The 20,872-nt window shown below is 48.1% G+C and overlaps 1 protein-coding gene, 1 long non-coding RNA gene and 1 pseudogene across 13 annotated transcripts; 2 read left to right on the top strand and 1 right to left on the bottom strand.

Annotated features, from left to right (window-relative positions):
- The window catches only part of LOC123097095 (RNA-binding protein pno1-like), a 64,538-nt pseudogene that overhangs the window by 20,995 nt on the left and 22,671 nt on the right, over nt 1-20,872 (top strand).
- On the bottom strand, nt 287-6,494 carry LOC123098780 (uncharacterized). Of its 12 annotated transcripts, XR_006447976.1 has the most exons (9): nt 5,700-6,494; nt 5,561-5,616; nt 4,020-5,261; nt 3,453-3,526; nt 2,586-2,772; nt 1,419-1,578; nt 952-1,021; nt 698-803; nt 322-544 (listed from the first exon to the last, which is right to left on the bottom strand). It is a non-coding gene; the product is annotated as an uncharacterized lncRNA (long non-coding RNA). The 12 variants fall into 12 exon arrangements; XR_006447975.1 differs by adding an exon at nt 5,369-5,467 and having other exon boundaries at nt 287-544; nt 2,586-5,261; XR_006447977.1 differs by adding an exon at nt 5,374-5,467 and having other exon boundaries at nt 287-544; nt 2,586-5,261.
- LOC123098779 (ethylene-response factor C3-like) lies at nt 9,403-10,570 on the top strand. The gene is made up of 3 exons (XM_044520856.1): nt 9,403-10,145; nt 10,356-10,440; nt 10,520-10,570. Exons 1-3 carry the CDS (start codon nt 9,403-9,405, stop codon nt 10,568-10,570), a joined length of 879 nt encoding a protein of 292 aa, XP_044376791.1.

Below are 20,872 nucleotides of genomic sequence, written 5' to 3'. Positions count from 1 at the left end.
CGGGGTCTGCTAGAGTTGCTCTTAATATCTTGAATTTGTATTGCATGCTGACCTGCTGTTGCTTCCTTGGGGCTGGCTGGCGAAGACTAGGCGATGCGCCGTCGCCGTGATGGGCGAACAAGATGGGGAGAGGCGGAGTAGAGGGAAGACCTTGGTAAGTCTTGGCGAGCGAGAGTCGTCTATTCACAACACACTAGATCGGATTCGCGCCTCGGCGCGAGGGTGTCGGTCATAATGTTTTGACAAAGCGTGTACAAATTGTATGTAGGAAACCAGGTATAGCATGTGCAGGCAACTATTTGTGTTAGAAGCATAACATAATGGATCTGAAGATGACAATCACATTATAAGACAGAATCAAGCTTGATGCTTTCATACGATGAGAGATAGAACACATGACCATTTTTTACGACAGAGAGATAGGAACACATGACCATTTTGTACAACTATTTACAACGGCGGACTTCCTGCTACCGGCCACTTCGCCGGCCAAGCGGCACTGCTCCGCGCATTTAGGAGCAACTCAGTCACTGCGCCGAGGCTGCTACACTCCAGCAACATCACCAAAAATCACCATCGTCATGCGCGCAATAACAACATATCAGATCAGAAACCCTAGGCCAAAGGGAATGAAACCGCGGAAAGCAAAGAGGCGAGAAGGGGCAAGAGGGGTGAGGGGGATGGGAAGGGATCTCACCATGGCCGGGATCTAGCAAGGAGGTCGCACCAGCGACGCGGTAGGAGCGCTAGGCGAGCTCGTCGCTGCCGCTGCTGAGGGCCAGGTGAACTCGTCGCTTTGCCGGCTAGAATGCAAAGGTTTTAAAAGTCAAAGACTAATGCAATGTAGAATTCATGTTTCTAGCACAACCAACCATTATTTATAAGATAGGACATGCACTTCTTATCACCAAGTAATCTTATATGTCACAGGAGGCTATATTAGAGTTTTACCTTCATTCTCATCGATGCACATCGGATCAGTGCTCCTTGACCCTTTCATAATGTGGTTATTGCTGGTTCCCTGGGATGAGTGAAACTGCATTAGTATTTGTATCTACGCTTGTTCAGAAACAATTTGACTGTAATCAATCTGAAGAATATAAGGACTGTTATTCCTTGTTTGAAAATGGCAAAATCTACATGGCATAAAAGAGTCAGTATCCAGCCCGGTAATACTTGTATAGAACATATACAATTGTGCTCCCGATAATACCTAATATACATATTTGAAGTACCCATATATCAAAAGCATCAGCAAAGCAAAATCAAGAAGACAATCGATATCAACTATAACCACAAGCATTGAATATATACTTATCCATTCATTGGTAACATGTTTCAGGCTGTACATTTACATAGGGCAAGATTCAGTACAAAATGACGACTTGCAGGAGCTGAAACTACTGAAACTCTTATACCTATGGAAATAGCGCTACACGAAGGTGAGTCGGCAGCAATAAGGAGAAACAGGGCAGCAGTGTAGCAATGCACTCTTCCGGCCTCCCTTGCACTTCCACAATTTCAAGGCGACCTCCCATTTTGTCCCTCCCACAAGCTGTGGCACATACACATGCTGATCTGTATGTCGAGGTGTAGAAAATGGAATAAGGTCATTCGTAGATAAAAACATTGGTCATGCAAGGCAGATTCAATTCCTTCTGTACTTGGAATAAGATAACTCCATACTCATAATACATAATACCATCGAAGACAAAAGATTACATCTACCATAACAATAATCTAATATCACCTCCTCCTTTAAGTCATGAGAAGGGAAATCAAATGGCATAAAACGGGCTTCTCCGAAGCTCAGTTATATAAGTGAAATAAAGGAGACCACATCACCCAACAAAAGATATATTCGCCCTTGCATTAGATATTAGCTCACATATATGTATTAGTGGCAGATCCAACTTCCAAAGCTCAATGAAAAATTGATAGCATATCATTTGATGTTGCGGTCAAAGGTTATCAAGTGTTTATTTCCACAATCAAAAGATACTTCTGCATTAAAACTGGAACACGCTAAAGTTTCTAGTTACTCACTCTGTTGCAGAACTGGAAATAATCACATACTGGTTCATGCAAGAACCACATCAGTTATAATATCATGGACCAAAACATCATCCTCTTCTTTACCAAAATATAAAGTAGCAGCCTACTCTATAAAATCAAATTAAGTATACTTAACAATGCAACATATCACATTGTGTGGAACTGCAGAACTGGAACGGATAAGCAAGGACATATACACCATATACTCTGCACTCTAACATGCCTGAGGTAAAGACATTACAGGTTAGAAAAAATAGGTAGAAAATTATAGCCTTACAGGGAATAAACTTAATGTAACTATAATACTCAATCCAAATATGGTGCCAATCCATTTATGCTGGCCAGGTTAATTCTCTAAGAAATACACAAATGAATTGATACTTAATTCCTGAATCTAGTTAGCAATCTAAATCAACCTACAATCTCCAGCCCCAAAAAATACAAAAGCAGCGCATAAATCACTATTTAAAAGGATCCTGAGAATAATGACACCAGAATAAATTAGAACAGAGATTAGGGATCGACCTAACCTAGGCCACAACTCATAGAAGTGACGTTGAGGTGTAAGTACCCAGCATGTGGAACGGGAGGCTTCAGTACATCACAACAGTGTTGTTGGGGAGAGCCGCTCTTGTAAATGAAGCATCCCTTTCCAGGAGACGACCTTCTAGGTCTTCATGTTCATATACAGAGAATGCAACTATTGCCGCCTCATCCCTGTACATATTTATGAACTAAAAGAATCAGACTTAACCAAGAGAGCCCTGTTCAAAGAGTTTCACTGGGTAAAGAAAAACAGAGGATAAAAAAGCTTGCATATTTATTAGGAACGAGTGAGTGGTACTGCATACTTACTTGAAATGTTTTATCATTTGCAAGCCTGGAACACTACAACAGCATGTGAATGTAAATGAAAAGTAACATCGACACATTGTTACATACTGTCATGTCCAGTGTCTCGTATTTAGAAAACAGAAGCTATTTAAAATATGATGGTTGGGACATATCTCGAGGGAAGTTCAAAAGCTAAATCTGACTAAACACGCCTTTTTTTGCCTGAATACTTGGAAATCAGCGACTTACTATAGAGCATGTCTCCAACAATACAGTTCAGGTTGAAATGAACCGAGCATTTAATGTTTATTAAATAATAGAAGATATACAAAACTAATCCTTCAAGAACAACCTGCAATGGAAAGCATTTTAGAACACATGTGTTTTTTCTTAGTGCCTGAAACAAATGCATGTTTACATGAGAGGAAAGGTCACTAAACGCTACTCTGTATCATGTTGGCAAGCTGACTGGCTACTTGGCATGGAAGAATGCTTTCACCAGGCAGAGCTAGCTAAAATTAGAAGAAAAAATCAAGCAGACTTGACAACAGGAGCATACAGACCTTCGTCGATGTCGTTGTCATCTTCGATTTAATAGAGAAACCAGAATAGCTTGAATACCATGTCTTTTCTTTACCTGAATACACATATACAACTAATGTTTGTCAGTTCCAAAATCCAGCCAAAACTGAAGTTATGCATGGGCATGATCCATTGAAAGTTGATTTTGTACAGAGGGCAATGGATTTCTAAGTTGATTTGCAAGGAAAATTGATGTAATTATGTGCCAATAGGATACATTCAGAATGCTAGAAACCTATGGAGAGGAAAAGCAAGTACATATTTATAGAGGTCAAGACTCAACTTGAATCTAGAATAGCAGATGTAGTTTCACCGTGATCAATTTAGACAATACTGAAATTGGGGTGACTGTGATTTGCATATCAGTATTAGGTCAATTCTTAGTCTGCTCACAGAATGTTGATCAAGAGTTCTACGGCCATATGCATTATTTATTGGAACCATTTAGTAGTAGGTTTTGGGTCTACATCAAATGTGTTCACAGAAACAAATAACATCCAGCATCATAAAGGAAATATGTGGGGTGGCATTAATGGAGATGAACTTACCTGACAGTAACCAACTTTCTACCAATGTGCAAAAGAACAGATACCCCATGATAAAAGAACACAAACCACGTGTGCATCCACGATTTCAAGATAACCTTAATTGGGGTCAGTATCCAAAATAGTCACAAATTCAGTTGCAAACTACCATACAACAAATCCAGAACTATTTCCCACAGTTTATCTTAACCACATTAGATCAAGGACCAACAACAAACAATAAAAGATCAAGAACAACTTATATGCAATAAAGGTATGAGAGAGAAGAAATATTTACATAAGACAGCTATAAACACTGGAGCATAAATAAGCAACACCTTTAAATACAAATAAAAAGGGTTCAGGGTTCAATGCATAGTGGGCTCAGACTTGCCTTTCCTCGATCATATAATCTACCCCCATCATCTCTTATCACCAGATCAATCTGTTTATACTGTGAAGCTGCCCTGGTTATCACTCAACAAGAATGACCATCCAAGGACAGAACAATAAGTATCACCGGATCAAAAAGGATTCTAGAGACAAGAGGGAGGATCCAACTTGATACCCACAGGTGCCTTAATTGCTCAAAGGCACACTTATTTCAGCCACGGCTAATCATCATCGCCCATATGTGTGCGAGGAGCGACGGCTAGGTCACACCCATATGCCGTGATTGGATATTTTTTCACCCATGTGAAATGACCAAAATGCCCTCGGCGGCCACCCAATTTTACGCGCGGTGGCACGACCGGGAGGTAACTGCTCATTCAACCATGCTACAGGGGGACGAGATTTGATCCGACGGACGAGGTCTTCCAGCGGCTCGATCCGACGGCCGGTATCGCATCAAGCAAACTGATCGGACGGTCAGAATGCTCTAATCGCCGAGGAGGCTTGTAGGGACGTTCGTCTCATGTTTCTGGATAGATACCCACAAGTGCCTCGATTGCTCGAGAGCATGCCTATATCATCCATAACTGATCATCATAGCCCTGGCCATGTCCCATGTAGTAGCCGAAGCAGAGCAGGGGAAGATGGAGCTTACCGAGGGAGGTTGTAACCAAGGCAGTACTCAGTGGGCACCGGGGTTGCACCTGAACGCCATCCAACCGGCGAGGAACCACGTCGGAGTTGCGCCTTGCACCATCCCGCCGACGAGCACGAACGCCACTGGCACCGAAGCGGCCAAGGAGGCAATGTGTAGCACGTCTAGGAGCACCATCAGGGGTGGAGATGACTGGGGCCTAGTCAGTTCTCTTTTAGCTGCAATCAAGGATAAGATTTTTTAGAACATTATTGTGGTGCATAGGTCAACTCCATCAGAGGAGAGGAGTTCAGGTGCAAACAAGGTACAAATATTTTGATCTCACTTAACAAATTGACAATGTGTGCCACAGTAGAGCAATATGGATCCCTGCTAGTTAACCTGGACTAATACTATGTACAAGAGGGTTGACCAAAAGGGGCTCCTACAAAGAATAGACCAGTCGGCAGCAAAACAAGTGTCAAGATCCTGGCTCAACTGAAGCAGACGGTGAAAACCAGGTCAAAACGAGGCTTACCCATAGATTGATGAGTGCGACAACCAATCTGGCCCAACGACCACAAGAATAAAGATCTGCAGGCAACAGAAATCCAAAATCAATTAACCAGGGCCAATCCAATTGAGAGAAAGCACAAGCGACGTGGGGAATGGCTCACCTGACAGTCGTCGGAATGGCGCCCCTGAATCATCACGTACGAGATGCTCGAGTTAGGCCATGGCCGCCGCCGTGCTCAGAGCTCGGCCCCGACCCCCGCCGCGCTCACCAACGCACCCACACGCCTGGGCTCGAGCTCGGCCATGGCCGCCATCACGCCCTGATCCGGATCCAGAGCGCCCTTCCACCCCTCAGCGCGCGTTGCTCGCCGCCGGGCATCACGGATGTGGTCGCCGCCCGGCCATCTTTGAATCCGGCCACCGCGGCCCGACCGGCGGGCAGGTGATTCGGGCGACGGAAGGGGAGGGGAGGGGAGGAGGCGGAGCACGGGAGATGAAGGGTGGCGGCAGCGGCGAGTGCGGGGATGGTGGGGGCGACTGGGAGGACGAAGAGGCGAGGCAGACGCCCTCCCTCGTCTCATCCATTGACGGGCCGCGGTCATCGGCGAAGGCCACGGCGAGCGGGACTGGCGTGGCGGCCCGTTGCTCCCCCGTCGAGCTCGAGCTCGTCCATGGCCGCCGCGGCGGGTAGGGCGGGACGGTGGGGCCGCGGTCATCGGCCACGGCCACGGCGAGCGGGACGGGCGGGGCGGGGCGGGGCAGGACCCAGGGCCGGGGCAGGGCGTTAGGGTTTGGGCGGCGCCAGATCAAGGGGCGGAAGGAGGAGGCCAGGCGAAGGCGGGGAAGGAGGAGAGGGAGGCACTGGTGGGGAGGAGGAGGCGGCGCGAGCGGGAGAGAAGCCGGCCGGAGGGGTGGAAGGAGGAGGCCGGGCGGCGGCGGGGAAGGAGGAGAGGAGGCGCGCGGGAGGGGAGCCCGCTAGGGTTGTCTCCACGAGAGCCGCCTCCTTTTTATACCCCTGTTGGTGAAATGATGGAAATGCCCTTGGTGGGGCAGCGGAATTACGCGCGGTGGCACGAGACGACGGTAACTATTCATTGTAGCAGTGTTAGTTTTCGATCCGACGGCCAGGATCTTCCAGGAGCGACATCCAACGGTCAAAATCGCATCAAAAAACCGATCCGACGGTCGAGAGTCGCTCAGCTCTGAGAAGCCTCATGTTCTCCCAAGTAACGTATATCTGGATCCGACCTGATGCATTACGAGTCATCTAACGCACGCACGGGACAGTAGCAGTTTACGTATGGGCCTTAGCTGGGCTACTCCCGTGAAGATTTCTGGCCTAAAAGGTTTTCGCTTGTGAATTCCAAATTATGATGGGTGCAGCCGTGATTTTCTAATGGGTTCACGCACACGATAACCCTACATACGCGTACATGGCAGCAGAAAATCGTTGGGTTCACTTGAACCCAACGCCTCAACGCTGGCTCCGCCCCTGGGGCTGAGGCTGGACGCCGGGGCGATGGCCCCGGAGCTTGGGCGTCGTTCCTGCTGGGCGACACGGTGGTGTTGGCTGCGGACCGGAGCGCGGCGGGTCGTGGGGCTTGGCCCTCAGATCTGAGTCAGCGTGGGTACTCAGGCTCTGGCCTGGGTGAAGGAGAGGCGACCGACGAGGCATCCCATCCTGCTGTGGCGATGGGGATGCAAGTTTCGGCTGTCGGGGTGGCTGATGCGTGGAGGTGCAGCGAGGGTAGGTCCGAAGGTGGGCTGACGGATTGGCTGTCGACTAGAGGATTTCGAGGGCTGGGTGAAAACCCGTTTCTGGCCATGGCTGGAGCCTGTGACGGCGGCGTCCGTGGACGCCGTGACCTTCCTGAAGGCGTCGACGGGATGCTCTCTTTTCCTTTGCGAGGGAAACTCCAGACCCGAGGGTCGGTCGTTGGCGGCGTGTTGACGTCGTTCCCCTCTTGAGGGCATTGATTTTGAAGGTTAATCCAGTCAGAGGGACCAGTGGGTGTGTTGGGAGGTTGGGTGGTGGAAGGCGTTGATGTGGCGTCGAGACTTCTGTGGCAACGATGATGGGGCGAGTGAAGTCGGAGGCGTTGCGGTGGTTGCGGTAGTCGGCTCTTCTCCGACGTGTCCGTGAGATTACCTCGGTTTGTTTGTTGCGGTGAAGTCGGAGCTGCGGCGGCGGGGCCCATGACAGGCAGCAGGTGGTCCATTCGGTGGTCTTCCACGGCGCCAGCCTGGCATAGTTCTTCTTTGGATCTCTCCTTTAGAGTCGGAGCTGTGCTACCCTCGACGTGGGTGGCTGAGTTCTGGCACGGTCTATATGTGCCGCTGAACGGTTTGTGACGGTTTTAGCCCGGTTCTTCGTTAATTAACCGGACAATTCTCTTCTGCTTAATTAATGGATGAGGCAAAGCTTTTGCCTCCGTTTGAAAAAAAAGACATTTCTATCCTCAAATTGAAATAAAGTGTGCCAGTAGGCTTTCCCAAAAAACAAAACGATAGGAACAAACCAGGTAGCCAATTTCGATCCCACCAACACGATCATGCACAAAGAAAGGACAAACAAGACCGCTTAACATGGGCAAAATATATAGATGCTGCATTATGGTTACGAAACGATGGAAATATTTATGTAGGTGGTTTCTGTTCTGCCCCCTCTGCATCGAAGGCGCGAACAACCAAACAGGCCTCCTGGATATCATCCAAGGGGGAAGTTCTTTATTGAATCCTAGGGGCTTAGATTGAGAAGACGAGTAAGTTGTGTTACTTTATAGCTGGCGAGTGGCGACTAGTACCTGCTAAGCATCGTACGAGAGAGAATAAAACAAAGCGTATAATATGGGCCTATGTGCTGGTTCATTGTATGTGAACCTTCACAGGCACCTGCTACGATTAGTGTAAGCTTGCGTTGTTCATATACGAGGTGTCAGACACCTGCTTATCTGTATCCGGGTCCTATGAAACCATAAAAGATGCAAGCGCAGTAATGCTAGATCAGAGTGTGTGCTTACACTAATGGCTTATCGTTGCTGCCGGGGCTATTTTCGTCCTGTCCATCTGCATGCATGCACATGGAGTGCCGCATATATGCATGAGCCTTTCCATATGTATATGTACTTCATGTGCTAGATTCGGTGAGCCATTGCCATCCAGCTATATATACGTGGCATCCTTCCATATCATCACTTTATATAGTACCCGGCAAAAGATAATACAAAAAAAAAGTGCGGTTTACAACTTTACATACGTACATATGTACGGTTATGATAGCCATGTCCTTTTGAATGGCGTTTACATACGTACACATATCTATACGGTTATGATAACCGTCCTTTTAAATGGCGTTTACATACATATTCACTCCGTTTCAAAATAAGTGTCGTACTTTTAGTTCAAATTTATTCTGTGAAAGCTGCAAATCCATCGCTCGACCATCATCCGAAATTTAAAGTGCGCTATATAGAGCTTCCGATCGACAGCACAAGGAAATACTCCTACGATGAACTTGTTGACCATGCATGCATATGATAGGGTTGCACTAGTTAAAGTAATAAGAAGAGAGATTGACCGCCGATGGATACGGAGAGGTACGTCGCGGTGACGCCCAAGTTCTCTGTCGTATCCAGCCGCCCTACGTCAACATTTGCATCTGTGCATTCCACCTGATGGATGGAGAAGTTTATCAGGCCTAGCTACTGGCCTAGTGACTCTTAGTATTTCATCAGTTTCTGTCGTTATAAGTCAAAGCTTGTCTGCCGTCTGTGCGGCTTGATTAAGCTTCTCCGCTCCCCCCCTTGGATCTCGTCTCCTCGCTGAGTTATATAAGGTACTGTACACTTTACGTAGATGCTAAACATGGAACTAAACCACCTACAGATGGAGCTACCTACCTATGATGGCTTCCACTGCTACCACGGCTACTCCATTTCTTTCGCATCAAATGCACACTACACGCATCATCAGCCTGCTCCTCAAGCTCAAGCTCATGATGACACGGGGATCGACCACCAGTTGTTCTCCTTCTCCTTCCCCATGGAGGCCACCTCCACCTCCTTCACTACACCTCCCGCGGCCTCAGGCGCCTGGGAGGAGATCATGACGGCGCCTGTCGCTTCACCGTCGTTGTTACCGCAGGGGAGCTCCAGTAGTTCACGCGATACACCGGACTCGCCACTCATCGGGGTGCGGAAGCGGCCGTGGGGCAAGTACGCGGCGGAGATCCGGGACTCCACCCGCAATGGCGCCCGAGTTTGGCTTGGTACCTTCGACACCCCACAAGCCGCCGCACTCGCCTACGACCAGGCCGCCTTCTCCGTGCGCGGCCCGGCCGCCGTGCTCAACTTCCCGGTCAAGCTCGTGCAGGAGTCGCTGCGCACGCTGGACATCGGCTGCGCCGCCGCGGGGGACTCGCCTGCTCTCGCGCTCAAGCGGCGGCACTGCATCCGAAAGAGAAGACCCAACAAAAAGAGGATGTCCAGAGCCACGGCGACGGCAGCACAGGCGACGAGGCAGGAGGCAGCCACTACATCGTCGTTGTCAACGTGCGTGTTGGAGCTGGAGGACCTTGGAGCGGACTACCTCGACGAGCTGCTCGCCTTGTCCGAGCTGTGAGCCACCCAACCGCTCCTGCTATGGTGAACCAGCAGCTCCTGCAGCCACCGCTCCAAATCCATTTCCTTCCATGAGAGTGACGCCGTCTCGCGCAGCAGCGCTGAGTAAAAGAGGCTGGCCCGTGGTCGATGTCCATGATTGTAGATGATCCGTTTCTAATTTTTTACTTAAACCACGGCATGCAACACAGTTTTTAGGTGTGTCGTTTTTGGGTCATTCTTGGGCCTTCTTGCTAATACGGTCGGATGCACTAAGATTAAAGTGAAATCGGGTAGCGTGGAGGTGATGGATGCATTTATCCTAGGCTACTCTTCTTCAGTCGGTTCATCAATTATAGATGACTATTATTTCATATCATTAGACTTTTCCCATGTCATTTATGATCATTGTAATAGAGAGCGCAATGAAGTAGCTCATGAACTAGTAAGGTTAGTTAAGTTTTCTCCTCCGAGTGATTGGATGGATGATGCCCCCTGATGGGGTTATCCCTCTAATTGTAAACGATGCTACATTATTTATGAATGAATAAAGGAGAAGTTTGTAAAAGAAAACAGGTATCATACTCCGTCCGTCCCTAAAAGACTGCACGCCTACACTCCACCACTTCTCCGAAAATAAGTGTAGGTCTGGCTTCTAAGCGGTAATTTTGCGTTCGCCCCCTTGGTCTATGCCTCGAGGTAACCGCAGCTAGCAAGATGCATGCACAACTGTATATGTGAATCGAAGCAACACTATTGCTGCCAGTAGCTTAAATGAGGGAGGAAGGGGTTTCTGCAAAAAAAAGTTAATTTGTCATAGAATAGCCAGACCCCCACTCTTATGCGGACAAAGGAAGTATGGTTTTGTGGCCTGTCATCTGTCGACCTAAAAGCCTAGGAGGGGGGTGGGGGGCTCGGAGTTCTTAACTCCAAATTCATAAACATTGTCCTTGTCCAATTACAAAACTCTTTCCAAACTATGGGCGAATCTTCTTAAGCCAAGTACGTCCTAACTCCTTCAAATCCACATTTTTTGAATGGGCTCCAATGATGCTTGGCATGGTAATGAACCTATATGGAAGCGGTTAGAATCGTCGTATGCCCTCATGGTTTTACAGACATTTTGGTGGCCAAGGTGAAGACCAGTAGCCTTGGGCCATCACATTTCATCGAAACATTTGCCCAACAGAGTCCAATAGTTGGGATCTATTAGTTGTGGAGGTGGCAGCCGACCGAGAAATCCTGGCACCTTAATGTGTTGGGGGCTCTTCGGTAAGTCGTTATATGCAAAGTTGGCGGAAGGGCCACACGTTGGTTGTTATGACCGGTTTAGCTTATAAACGGAGGAGGCCCATCAGGCAGTAGTTAGGGGCTTGGCCCACAAGTTATCTTAGATTAATTATTATGCAAGTTATCTAGGTTATAAGTATAGGCTGTAAGACTCTTTTCAGAATTAAGCAATGAAGATATTTTCTATCCCTATTGCCCGGCTCCCAGAGGAGCCGGAACCCTAGCCGCCGCCAGCCCTAACCGCCGCCGCCCTCCTCTTCCCTCGCGACGGCGCCGACGCGCCGGAGCGCGCGCCCTCGCCCCCAACCTCCGCGGTTCTGCCCTTATAACCTAAGGAGTAGAGACGGTAGGAACCCTAGTCCTACCAATTTGGTAATCGGAGACCAAGTTCCGATCATGTCGCTGCCACCACCACCGCCGGCGCTTTCCAGCGGCTCCACCGTGCCGATGACGACGGCGCCGCCCCTCACCGTGCCGATGACGACGGCGCCGCCCCTCACCGCGCCGATGACGTCCGCCGCCGGGACAACCGCGCTGGCAGGCCTCGTCTCCACCGCGGCCCCGGCTGCGCCGCCATCCCCGGTGCCCTCTGCGCCACCGCCGTCCGCCGTCTTCACACCGGAGCAGGTCACGGCTACCCTGCGGGACCTCATCACCGCCGTCCAGGGCCTCCACCTGCAGCAGCAGCAGTACGCGGCCGGGCCGTACATGCACCTGCCAACGGCGCCCGCTGTTGGGGAACGTAGCAATAATTCAAAATTTTCCTACGTGTCACCAAGACCAATCTAGGAGATGCTAGCAACGAGAGAGAGGGAGTGCATCTTCATACCCTTGAAGATCGCTAAGCGGAAGCGTTACAAGAACGCGGTTGATGGAGTCGTACTCGCAGCGATTCAAATCGCGGAAGATCCGATCTAGCGCCGAACGGACGGCGCCTCCGCGTTCAACACACGTACAGCCCGGGGACGTCTCCTCCTTCTTGATCCAGCAAGGGGAGAGGAGAAGTTGAGGGAGAACTCCAGCAGCACGACGGCGTGGTGGCAATGGAGCTCGTGGTTCTCCGGCAGAGCTTCGCTAAGCACTACAGAGGAGGAGGAGGAGGAGTATGAGGAGGGAGGGCTGCGCCAGGGAAGAGGTGCGGCTGCCCTCCCACCCCTCCACTATATATAGGGGCAAGGGGAGAGGGGGAGGCGCCCTAGGGTTTCCCCTAGGGGCGGCGGCCAGGCAGATTGGATCTCCCTAGGGAAAATCCTAGGGAGACTTGCCCCCCAAGCCAAGCAGGTGGAGGCTTGCCTCCCAAGCCAGGTGGAGGCGCCCCACCTCCCCAAGTAACGTGGGAAAGGGTGTGGGGGGCGCACCCCCCCTTAGTGGGCTGGTTTGCCCCTTCCCCTTTGGCCCATGAGGCCCTCCAACACTTGCCGGGGCTCCCGAAACACCTTTCGGTCATGCTGGCCATAGCCTGGTACCCCCGGAACACTTCCAGACTCCAATACCCTTCGTCCAATATATCGATCTTCACCGCCGGACCATTCCGGAACTCCTCGTGATGTCCGGGATCTCATCCGGGACTCCGAACAACCTTCGGTAACCACATACTATTTCCCATAACAACTCTAGCGTCACCGAACCTTAAGTGTGTAGACCCTACGGGTTCGGGAACCATGCAGACATGACCGAGACACCTCTCCGGCCAATAACCAATAGCGGGATCTGGATACCCATATTGGCTCCCACATGTTCCACGATGATCTCATCGGATGAACCACGATGTCGGGGATTCAATCAATCCCGTATACAATTCCCTTTGTCTATCGGTATGTTACTTGCCCGAGATTCGATCGTCGGTATCCCAATACCTCGTTCAATCTCGTTACCGGCAAGTCACTTTACTCCTTCTGTAACGCATGATCCCGTGGCTAACTCATTAGTCACATTGAGCTCATTATGATGATGCATTACCGAGTGGGCCCAGAGATACCTCTCCGTCATACGGAGTGACAAATCCCAGTCTCGATTCGTGCCAACCCAGCAGACACTTTCGGAGATACCTGTAGTGCACCTTTATAGCCACCCAGTTACGTTGTGACGTTTGATACACCCAAAGCATTCCTACGGTATCTGGGAGTTGCACAATCTCATGGTCTAAGGAAATGATACTTGACATTAGAAAAGCTCTAGCAAACGAACTACACGATCTTGTGCTATGCTTAGGATTGGGTCTTGTCCATCACATCATTCTCCTAATGATGTGAACCCGTTATCAATGACATCCAATGTCCATGGTCAGGAAACCATAACCATCTGTTGATCAACGATCTAGTCAACTAGAGGCTTACTAGGGACATGTTGTGGTCTATGTATTCACACATGTATTACGGTTTCCAGTTAATACAATTATAGCATTAACCATTTTATTATTGCCTCTAGGGCATATTTCCAACACCCGCTGCCGCCTACGACCACCCGCCATGGCCGCCCTAGGGCGTCTCCCCGTACGGTGCCCCTCTGATGTTGTCGTTCCAGGCGGCTCCACCGGGCGGCCCTCCGGCTGCCGCGGCGCCCCTCTGGCCCTTGGTGCCGACGCCGTCATCGGGCCCTTGGCCGCTCCAGCAGATGCCGCAGGCGGCGGCCACCGGACCGCTGCATCCTTTCTCCGCGCCGCCTTGCACCGGGCAGCCGCTGCTGCCGTTCCAGGCGAGACACCCCGGCAGGACCACGCCGGCCGCGGCCCCTCTGTGGTACTTGTAGCCACCCTCCCCCGCGGCCACCGATGCCCCCGCCCACTCCCCGCCACCGACGCTACAACCACCCGCACCGCCCCTGCCTAGCTCGGGGGCACCCCCGCCGACCGGCCTCCCGCTTCATCAGGTCATGTTCCCGCCCTCCCCGTCGCCACATCCAGCGTGGGCGGCTGGGTCTTCGCCTTCGCCGGTCTACACCACGGCCCCCGAACAGCCGACCCCGTTCCCGCAGTTCGGGGGGCCATCGGGTTCCGCCGGTCCCTACCCGGAGTACTCCGACCAGGCGCCACCCGCCTCGCTGCTCCGCACCTCCGAGCCAGCTCGACACGGTGTTCCCTCCCAGGCACCGCCGCGGTTCGCCAAGATCGACTTCGCCACTTATGACGGCACGGAGGTGTTGGGGAACGTAGTAATTTCAAAAAAATTCCTATGCACACGCAAGATCATGGTGATGCATAGCAACGAGAGGGGAGAGTGTTGTCCACGTACCCTCGTAGACCAACAGCGGAAGCGTTGTCACAACGCGGTTGATGTAGTCGTACGTCTTCACGATCCGACCGATCAAGTACCGAACGTATGACACCTCCGAGTTCTACACACGTTCAGCTCGATGACGTCCCTCGAACTCCGATCCAGCCGAGTGTTGAGGGAGAGTTTCGTCAGCACGACGGCGTGGTGACAATGATAATGTTCCACCGACGCAGGGCTTCGCCTAAGCTCCGCAACGGTATTATCGAGGTGTGATATGGTGGAGGGGGGCACCACACACGGCTAAGAGATCTCAAGGATCAATTGTTGTGTCTCTGGGGTGCCCCCCTGCCCCCGTATATAAAGGAGCAAGGGGGAGGCAGCCGGCCAAGGGGAGAGGCGCGCCATAGGGGGGAGTCCTACTCCCACCGGGAGTAGGACTCCTCCTTTCCTTGTGGGAGTAGGAGAAGGGAAGGGGGAAGGAGAAAGAAGGAAGGGTGCGCCCCCCTTCCCTAGTCCAATTCGGACAGACCATGGGGAGGGGTGCGGCCACCTTTTGAGGCCTTTCTCTCCTTTCCCGTATGGCCCATTAAGGCCCAATACGAATTCCCGTAACTCTCCGGTACTCCGAAAAATACCCGAATCACTCGGAACCTTTCCGAAGTCCGAATATAGTCGTCCAATATATCGATCTTTACGTCTCGACCATTTCGAGACTTCTCGTCATATCCCCGATCTCATCCGGGACTCCGAACTCCTTCGGTACATCAAAACTCAATAAAACTGTCATCGTAACGTTAAGCGTGCGGACCCTACGGGTTCGAGAACTATGTAGACATGACCGAGACACGTCTCCGGTCAATAACCAATAGCGGGACCTGGATGCCCATATTGGCTCCCACATATTCTATGAAGATCTTTATCGGTCAGACCGCATAACAACATACGTTGTTCCCTTTGTCACCGGTATGTTACTTGCCCGAGATTTGATCGTCGGTATCTCGATACCTAGTTCAATCTCGTTACCGGCAAGTCTCTTTACTCGTTCCGTAATACATCATCCCGCAACTAACTCATTAGTCACAATGCTTGCAAGGCTTATAGTGATGTGCATTACCGAGTGGGCCCAGAGATACCTCTCCGATAATCGGAGTGACAAATCCTAATCTCGAAATACGCCAACCCAACAAGTACCTTTGGAGACACCTGTAGAGCACCTTTATAATCACCCATTTACGTTGTGACGTTTGGTAGCACACAAAGTGTTCCTCCGGTAAACGGGAGTTGCATAATCTCATAGTCATAGGAACATGTATAAGTCATGAAGAAAGCAATAGCAACATACTAAACGATCGAGTGCTAAGCTAACGGAATGGGTCAAGTCAATCACGTCATTTTCCTAATGAGGTGATCTCGTTAATCAAATGACAACTTATGTCTATGGCTAGGAAACATAACCATCTTTGATTAACGAGCTAGTCAAGTAGAGGCATACTAGTGACACTCTGTTTGTCTATATATTCACACATGTATTATGTTTCCGGTTAATACAATTCTAGCATGAATAATAAACATTTATCATGATACAAGGAAATAAATAATACTTTATTATTGCCTCTAGGGCATATTTCCTTCAGTCTCCCACTTGCACTAGAGTCAATAATCTAGATTACACAGCAATGATTCTTACACCCATGGAGCCTTGGTGCTGATCATGTTTTGCTCGTGGAAGAGGCTTAGTCAACGGGTCTGCAACATTCAGATCCGTATGTATCTTGCAAATTTCTATGTCTCCCACCTGGACTAAATCCCGGATGGAATTGAAGCGTCTTTTGATGTGCTTGGTTCTCTTGTGAAATCTGGATTCCTTTGCCAAGGCAATTGCACCAGTATTGTCACAAAAGATTTTCATAGGACCCGATGCACTAGGTATGACACCTAGATCGGGTATGAACTCCTTCATCCAGACTCCTTCATTTGCTGCTTCCGAAGCAGCTATGTATTCCGCTTCACATGTAGATCCCGCCACGACGCTTTGTTTAGAACTGCACCAACTGACAGCTCCACCGTTCAATGTAAATACGTATCCGGTTTGAGATTTAGAATCCTCCGGATCAGTGTCAAAGCTTGCATCAACATAACCATTTACGATGAGCTCTTTGTCACCTCCATATACGAGAAACATATCCTTAGTCCTTTTCAGGTATTTCAGGATGTTCTTGACCGCTGTCCAGTGATCCACTCCTGGATTACTTTGGTACCTTCCTGCTAGACTTATAGCAAGGCATACATCAGGTCTGGTACACAGCATTGCATACATGATAGAGCCTATGGCTGAAGCATAGGGGACATCTTTCATCTTCTCTCTATCTTCTGCAGTGGTCGGGCATTGAGTCTTACTCAACTTCACACCTTGCAACACAGGCAAGAATCCTTTCTTTGCTTGATCCATTTTGAACTTCTTCAAAACTTTGTCAAGGTATGTGCTTTGTGAAAGTCCAATTAAGCGTCTTGATCTATCTCTATAGATCTTGATGCCCAATATATACGCAGCTTCACCGAGGTATTTCATTGAAAAACTCTTATTCAAGTATCCCTTTATGCTATCCAGAAATTCTATATCATTTCCAATCAGTAATATGTCATCCACATATAATATCAGAAATGCTACAGAGCTCCCACTCACTTTCTTGTAAATACAGGCTTCTCCAAAAGTCTGTATAAAACCAAATGCTTTGATCACACTATCAAAGCTTTTATTCCAACTCCGAGAGGCTTGCACCAGTCCATAAATGGATCGCTGGAGCTTGCACACTTTGTTAGCTCCCTTTGGATCGACAAAACCTTCTGGTTGCATCATATACAACTCTTCTTCCAGAAATCCATTCAGGAATGCAGTTTTGACATCCATTTACCAAATTTCATAATCATAAAATGCGGCAATTGCTAACATGATTCGGACAGACTTAAGCATCGCTACGGGTGAGAAGGTCTCATCGTAGTCAATCCCTTGAACTTGTCGAAAACCTTTCGCAACAAGTCGAGCTTTATAGACAGTAACATTACCATCAGCGTCAGTCTTCTTCTTGAAGATCCATTTATTTTCAATGGCTTGCCGATCATTGGGCAAGTCAACCAAAGTCCATACTTTGTTCTCATACATGGATCCCATCTCAGATTTCATGGCCTCAAGCCATTTTGCGGAATCTGGGCTCACCATCGCTTCTTCATAGTTCGTAGGTTCGTCATGGTCTAGTAACATAACTTCTAGAACAGGATTACCGTACCACTCTGGTGCGGATCTTACTCTGGTTGATCTACGAGGTTCAGTAATAACTTGATCTAAAGTTTCATGATCATTATCATTAACTTCCTCACTAATTGGTGTAGGTGTCACAGGAACAGATTTCTGTGATGAACTACTTTCCAATAAGGGAGCAGGTACAGTTACCTCATCAAGTTCTACTTTCCTCCCACTCACTTCTTTTGAGAGAAACTCCTTCTCTAGAAAGGATCCATACTAAGCAACAAAGGTCTTGCCTTCGGATCTGTGATAGAAGGTGTACCCAACTGTCTCCTTTGGGTATCCTATGAAGACACATTTCTCCGATTTGGGTTTGAGCTTTATCAGGATGAAACTTTTTCACATAAGCATCGCAACCCCAAACTTTAAGAAACGACAACTTTGGTTTCTTGCCAAACCACAGTTCATAAGGCGTCGTCTCAACGGATTTTGATGGTGCCCTATTTAACGTGAATGTAGCTGTCTCTAATGCATAACCCCAAAACGATAGTTGTAAATTGGTAAGAGACATCATAGATTGCACTATATCCAATAAAGTACGGTTATGACGTTCGGACACACCATTATGCTGTGGTGTTCCAGGTGGCGTGAGTAGTGAAACTATTTCACATTGTTTTAACTGAAGGCCAAACTCGTAACTAAAATACTCTTCTCCACGATCAAATCGTAGAAACTTTATTTTCTTGTTACGATGATTTTCGCTTCACTCTGAAATTATATGAACTTTTCAAATGTTTCAGACTTCTGTTTCATTAAGTAGATATACCCATATCTGCTCAAATCATCTGTGAAGGTCAGAAAATAATGATACCTGCTACGAGCCTCAATATTTATCGGACCACATACATCTGTATGTATGATTTCCAACAAATCTGTTGCTCTCTCCATAGTTCCGGAGAACGGCGTTTTAGTCATCTTGCCCATGAGGCACGGTTCGCAAGCATCAAGTGATTCATAATCAAGTGATTCCAAAATCCCATCAGTATGGAGTTTCTTCATGCGCTTTACACCAATATGACCTAAACGGCAGTGCCACAAATAAGTTGCACTATCATTATTAACTTTGCATCTTTTGGCTTCATTATTATGAATATTTGTATCACTACGATCGAGATCCAACAAACCATTTTCGTTGGTGTGTATGACCATAGAAGGTTTTTATTCATGTAAACAAAACAACAATTGTTCTCTAACTTAAATGAATAACCGTATTGCAATAAACATGATCAAATCATATTCCTGCTCAACGCAAACACCAAATAACACTTATTTAGTTTCAACACTAATCCCGAAAGTATAGGGAGTGTGCGATGATGATCATATCAATCTTGGAACTACTTCCAACACACATCGTCACCTCTCCTTTTACTAGTCTCTGTTTATTCTGCAACTCCCGTTTCGAGTTACTACTCTTAGCAACTGAACCAATATCAAATACCGAGGGGTTGCTATAAACACTAGTAAAGTACACATCAATAACATGTATATCCAATATACCTTTGTTCACTTTGTCATCCTTCTTATCCACCAAATAGTTGGGGTAGTTCTGCTTCCAGTGACCAGTCCCTTTGCAGTAGAAGCACTTAGTCTCAGGCTTAGGACCAGACTTAGGCTTCTTCACTTGAGCAGCAACTTGCTTGCCGTTCTTCTTGAAGTTCCCCTTCTATCCCTTTGCCCTTTTCTTGAAACTAGTGGTCTTGTTAACCATCAACACTTGATGTTTTTCTTGATTTCTACCTTCGTCGATTTCAGCATCACGAAGAGCTCGGGAATTACTTTCGTCATCCCTTGCATATTTTAGTTCATCACGAAGTTCTACTAACTTGGTGATGGTGACTAGAGAATTCTGTCAATCACTATTTTATCTGGAAGATTAACTCCCACTTGATTCAAGCGATTGTAGTACCCAGACAATCTGAGCACATGCTCACTAGTTGAGCGATTCTCCTCCATCTTTTAGCTATAGAACTTGTTGGAGACTTCATATCTCTCAACTCGGGTATTTGCTTGCAAAATTAACTTCAACTCCTGGAACATCTCATATGGTCCATGACGTTCAAAACGTCTTTGAAGTCCCGATTCTAAGCCGTTAAGCATGGTGCACTAAACTATCAAGTAGTCATCATATTGAGCTAGCCAAACGTTCATAACGTCTGCATCTGCTCCTGCAATAGGTCTGTCACCTAGCGGTGCATCAAGGACATAATTTTACTGTGCAGCAATGAGGATAATCCTCAGATCACTGATCCAATCCGCATCTTTGCTACTAACATCTTTCAACTTTGCTTTCTCAAGAAACGCATTAAAATTCAACGGATCAACAGCACGGGCCATCTATCTACAATTAACATAGACAAGCAAAATACTATCAGGTACTAAGTTCATGATAAATTCAAGTTCAATTAATCATATTACTTAAGAACTCCCACTTAGATAGACATCCCTCTAATCCTCCAAGTGATCACGTGATCCATATCAACTAAACCATGTCCGATCATCACGTGAGATGGAGTAGTTTCAATGGTGAACATCACTATGTTGATCATATCTACTATATGATTCATGCTCGACCTTTCGGTCTCCGTGTTCCGAGGCCATATCTGTTATATGCTAGGCTCGTCAAGTTTAACCTGAGTATTCCGCGTGTGCAACTGTTTTGCACCCGTTGTATTTGAACGTAGAGCCTATCACACCCGATCATCACGTGGTGTCTCAGCACGAAGAACTTTCGCAACGGTGCATACTCAGGGAGAACACTTATACTTTGATAATTTAGTGAAGGATCATCTTATGATGCTACCGTCAAACAAAGCAAGATAAGATGCATAAAGGATTAACATCACATGCAATCAATATAAGTGATATGATATGGCCATCATCATCTTGTGCTTGTGATCTCCATCTCCGAAGCACCGTGCTTGTGATCTCCATCT

This window comes from Triticum aestivum, chromosome 4D (assembly GCF_018294505.1).
Source record: "Triticum aestivum cultivar Chinese Spring chromosome 4D, IWGSC CS RefSeq v2.1, whole genome shotgun sequence".
Taxonomy (NCBI): Eukaryota; Viridiplantae; Streptophyta; class Magnoliopsida; order Poales; family Poaceae; genus Triticum; species Triticum aestivum.
Note: the sequence above shows the minus strand (reverse complement) of the source record. Positions and strands in the feature narration are given on the sequence as shown.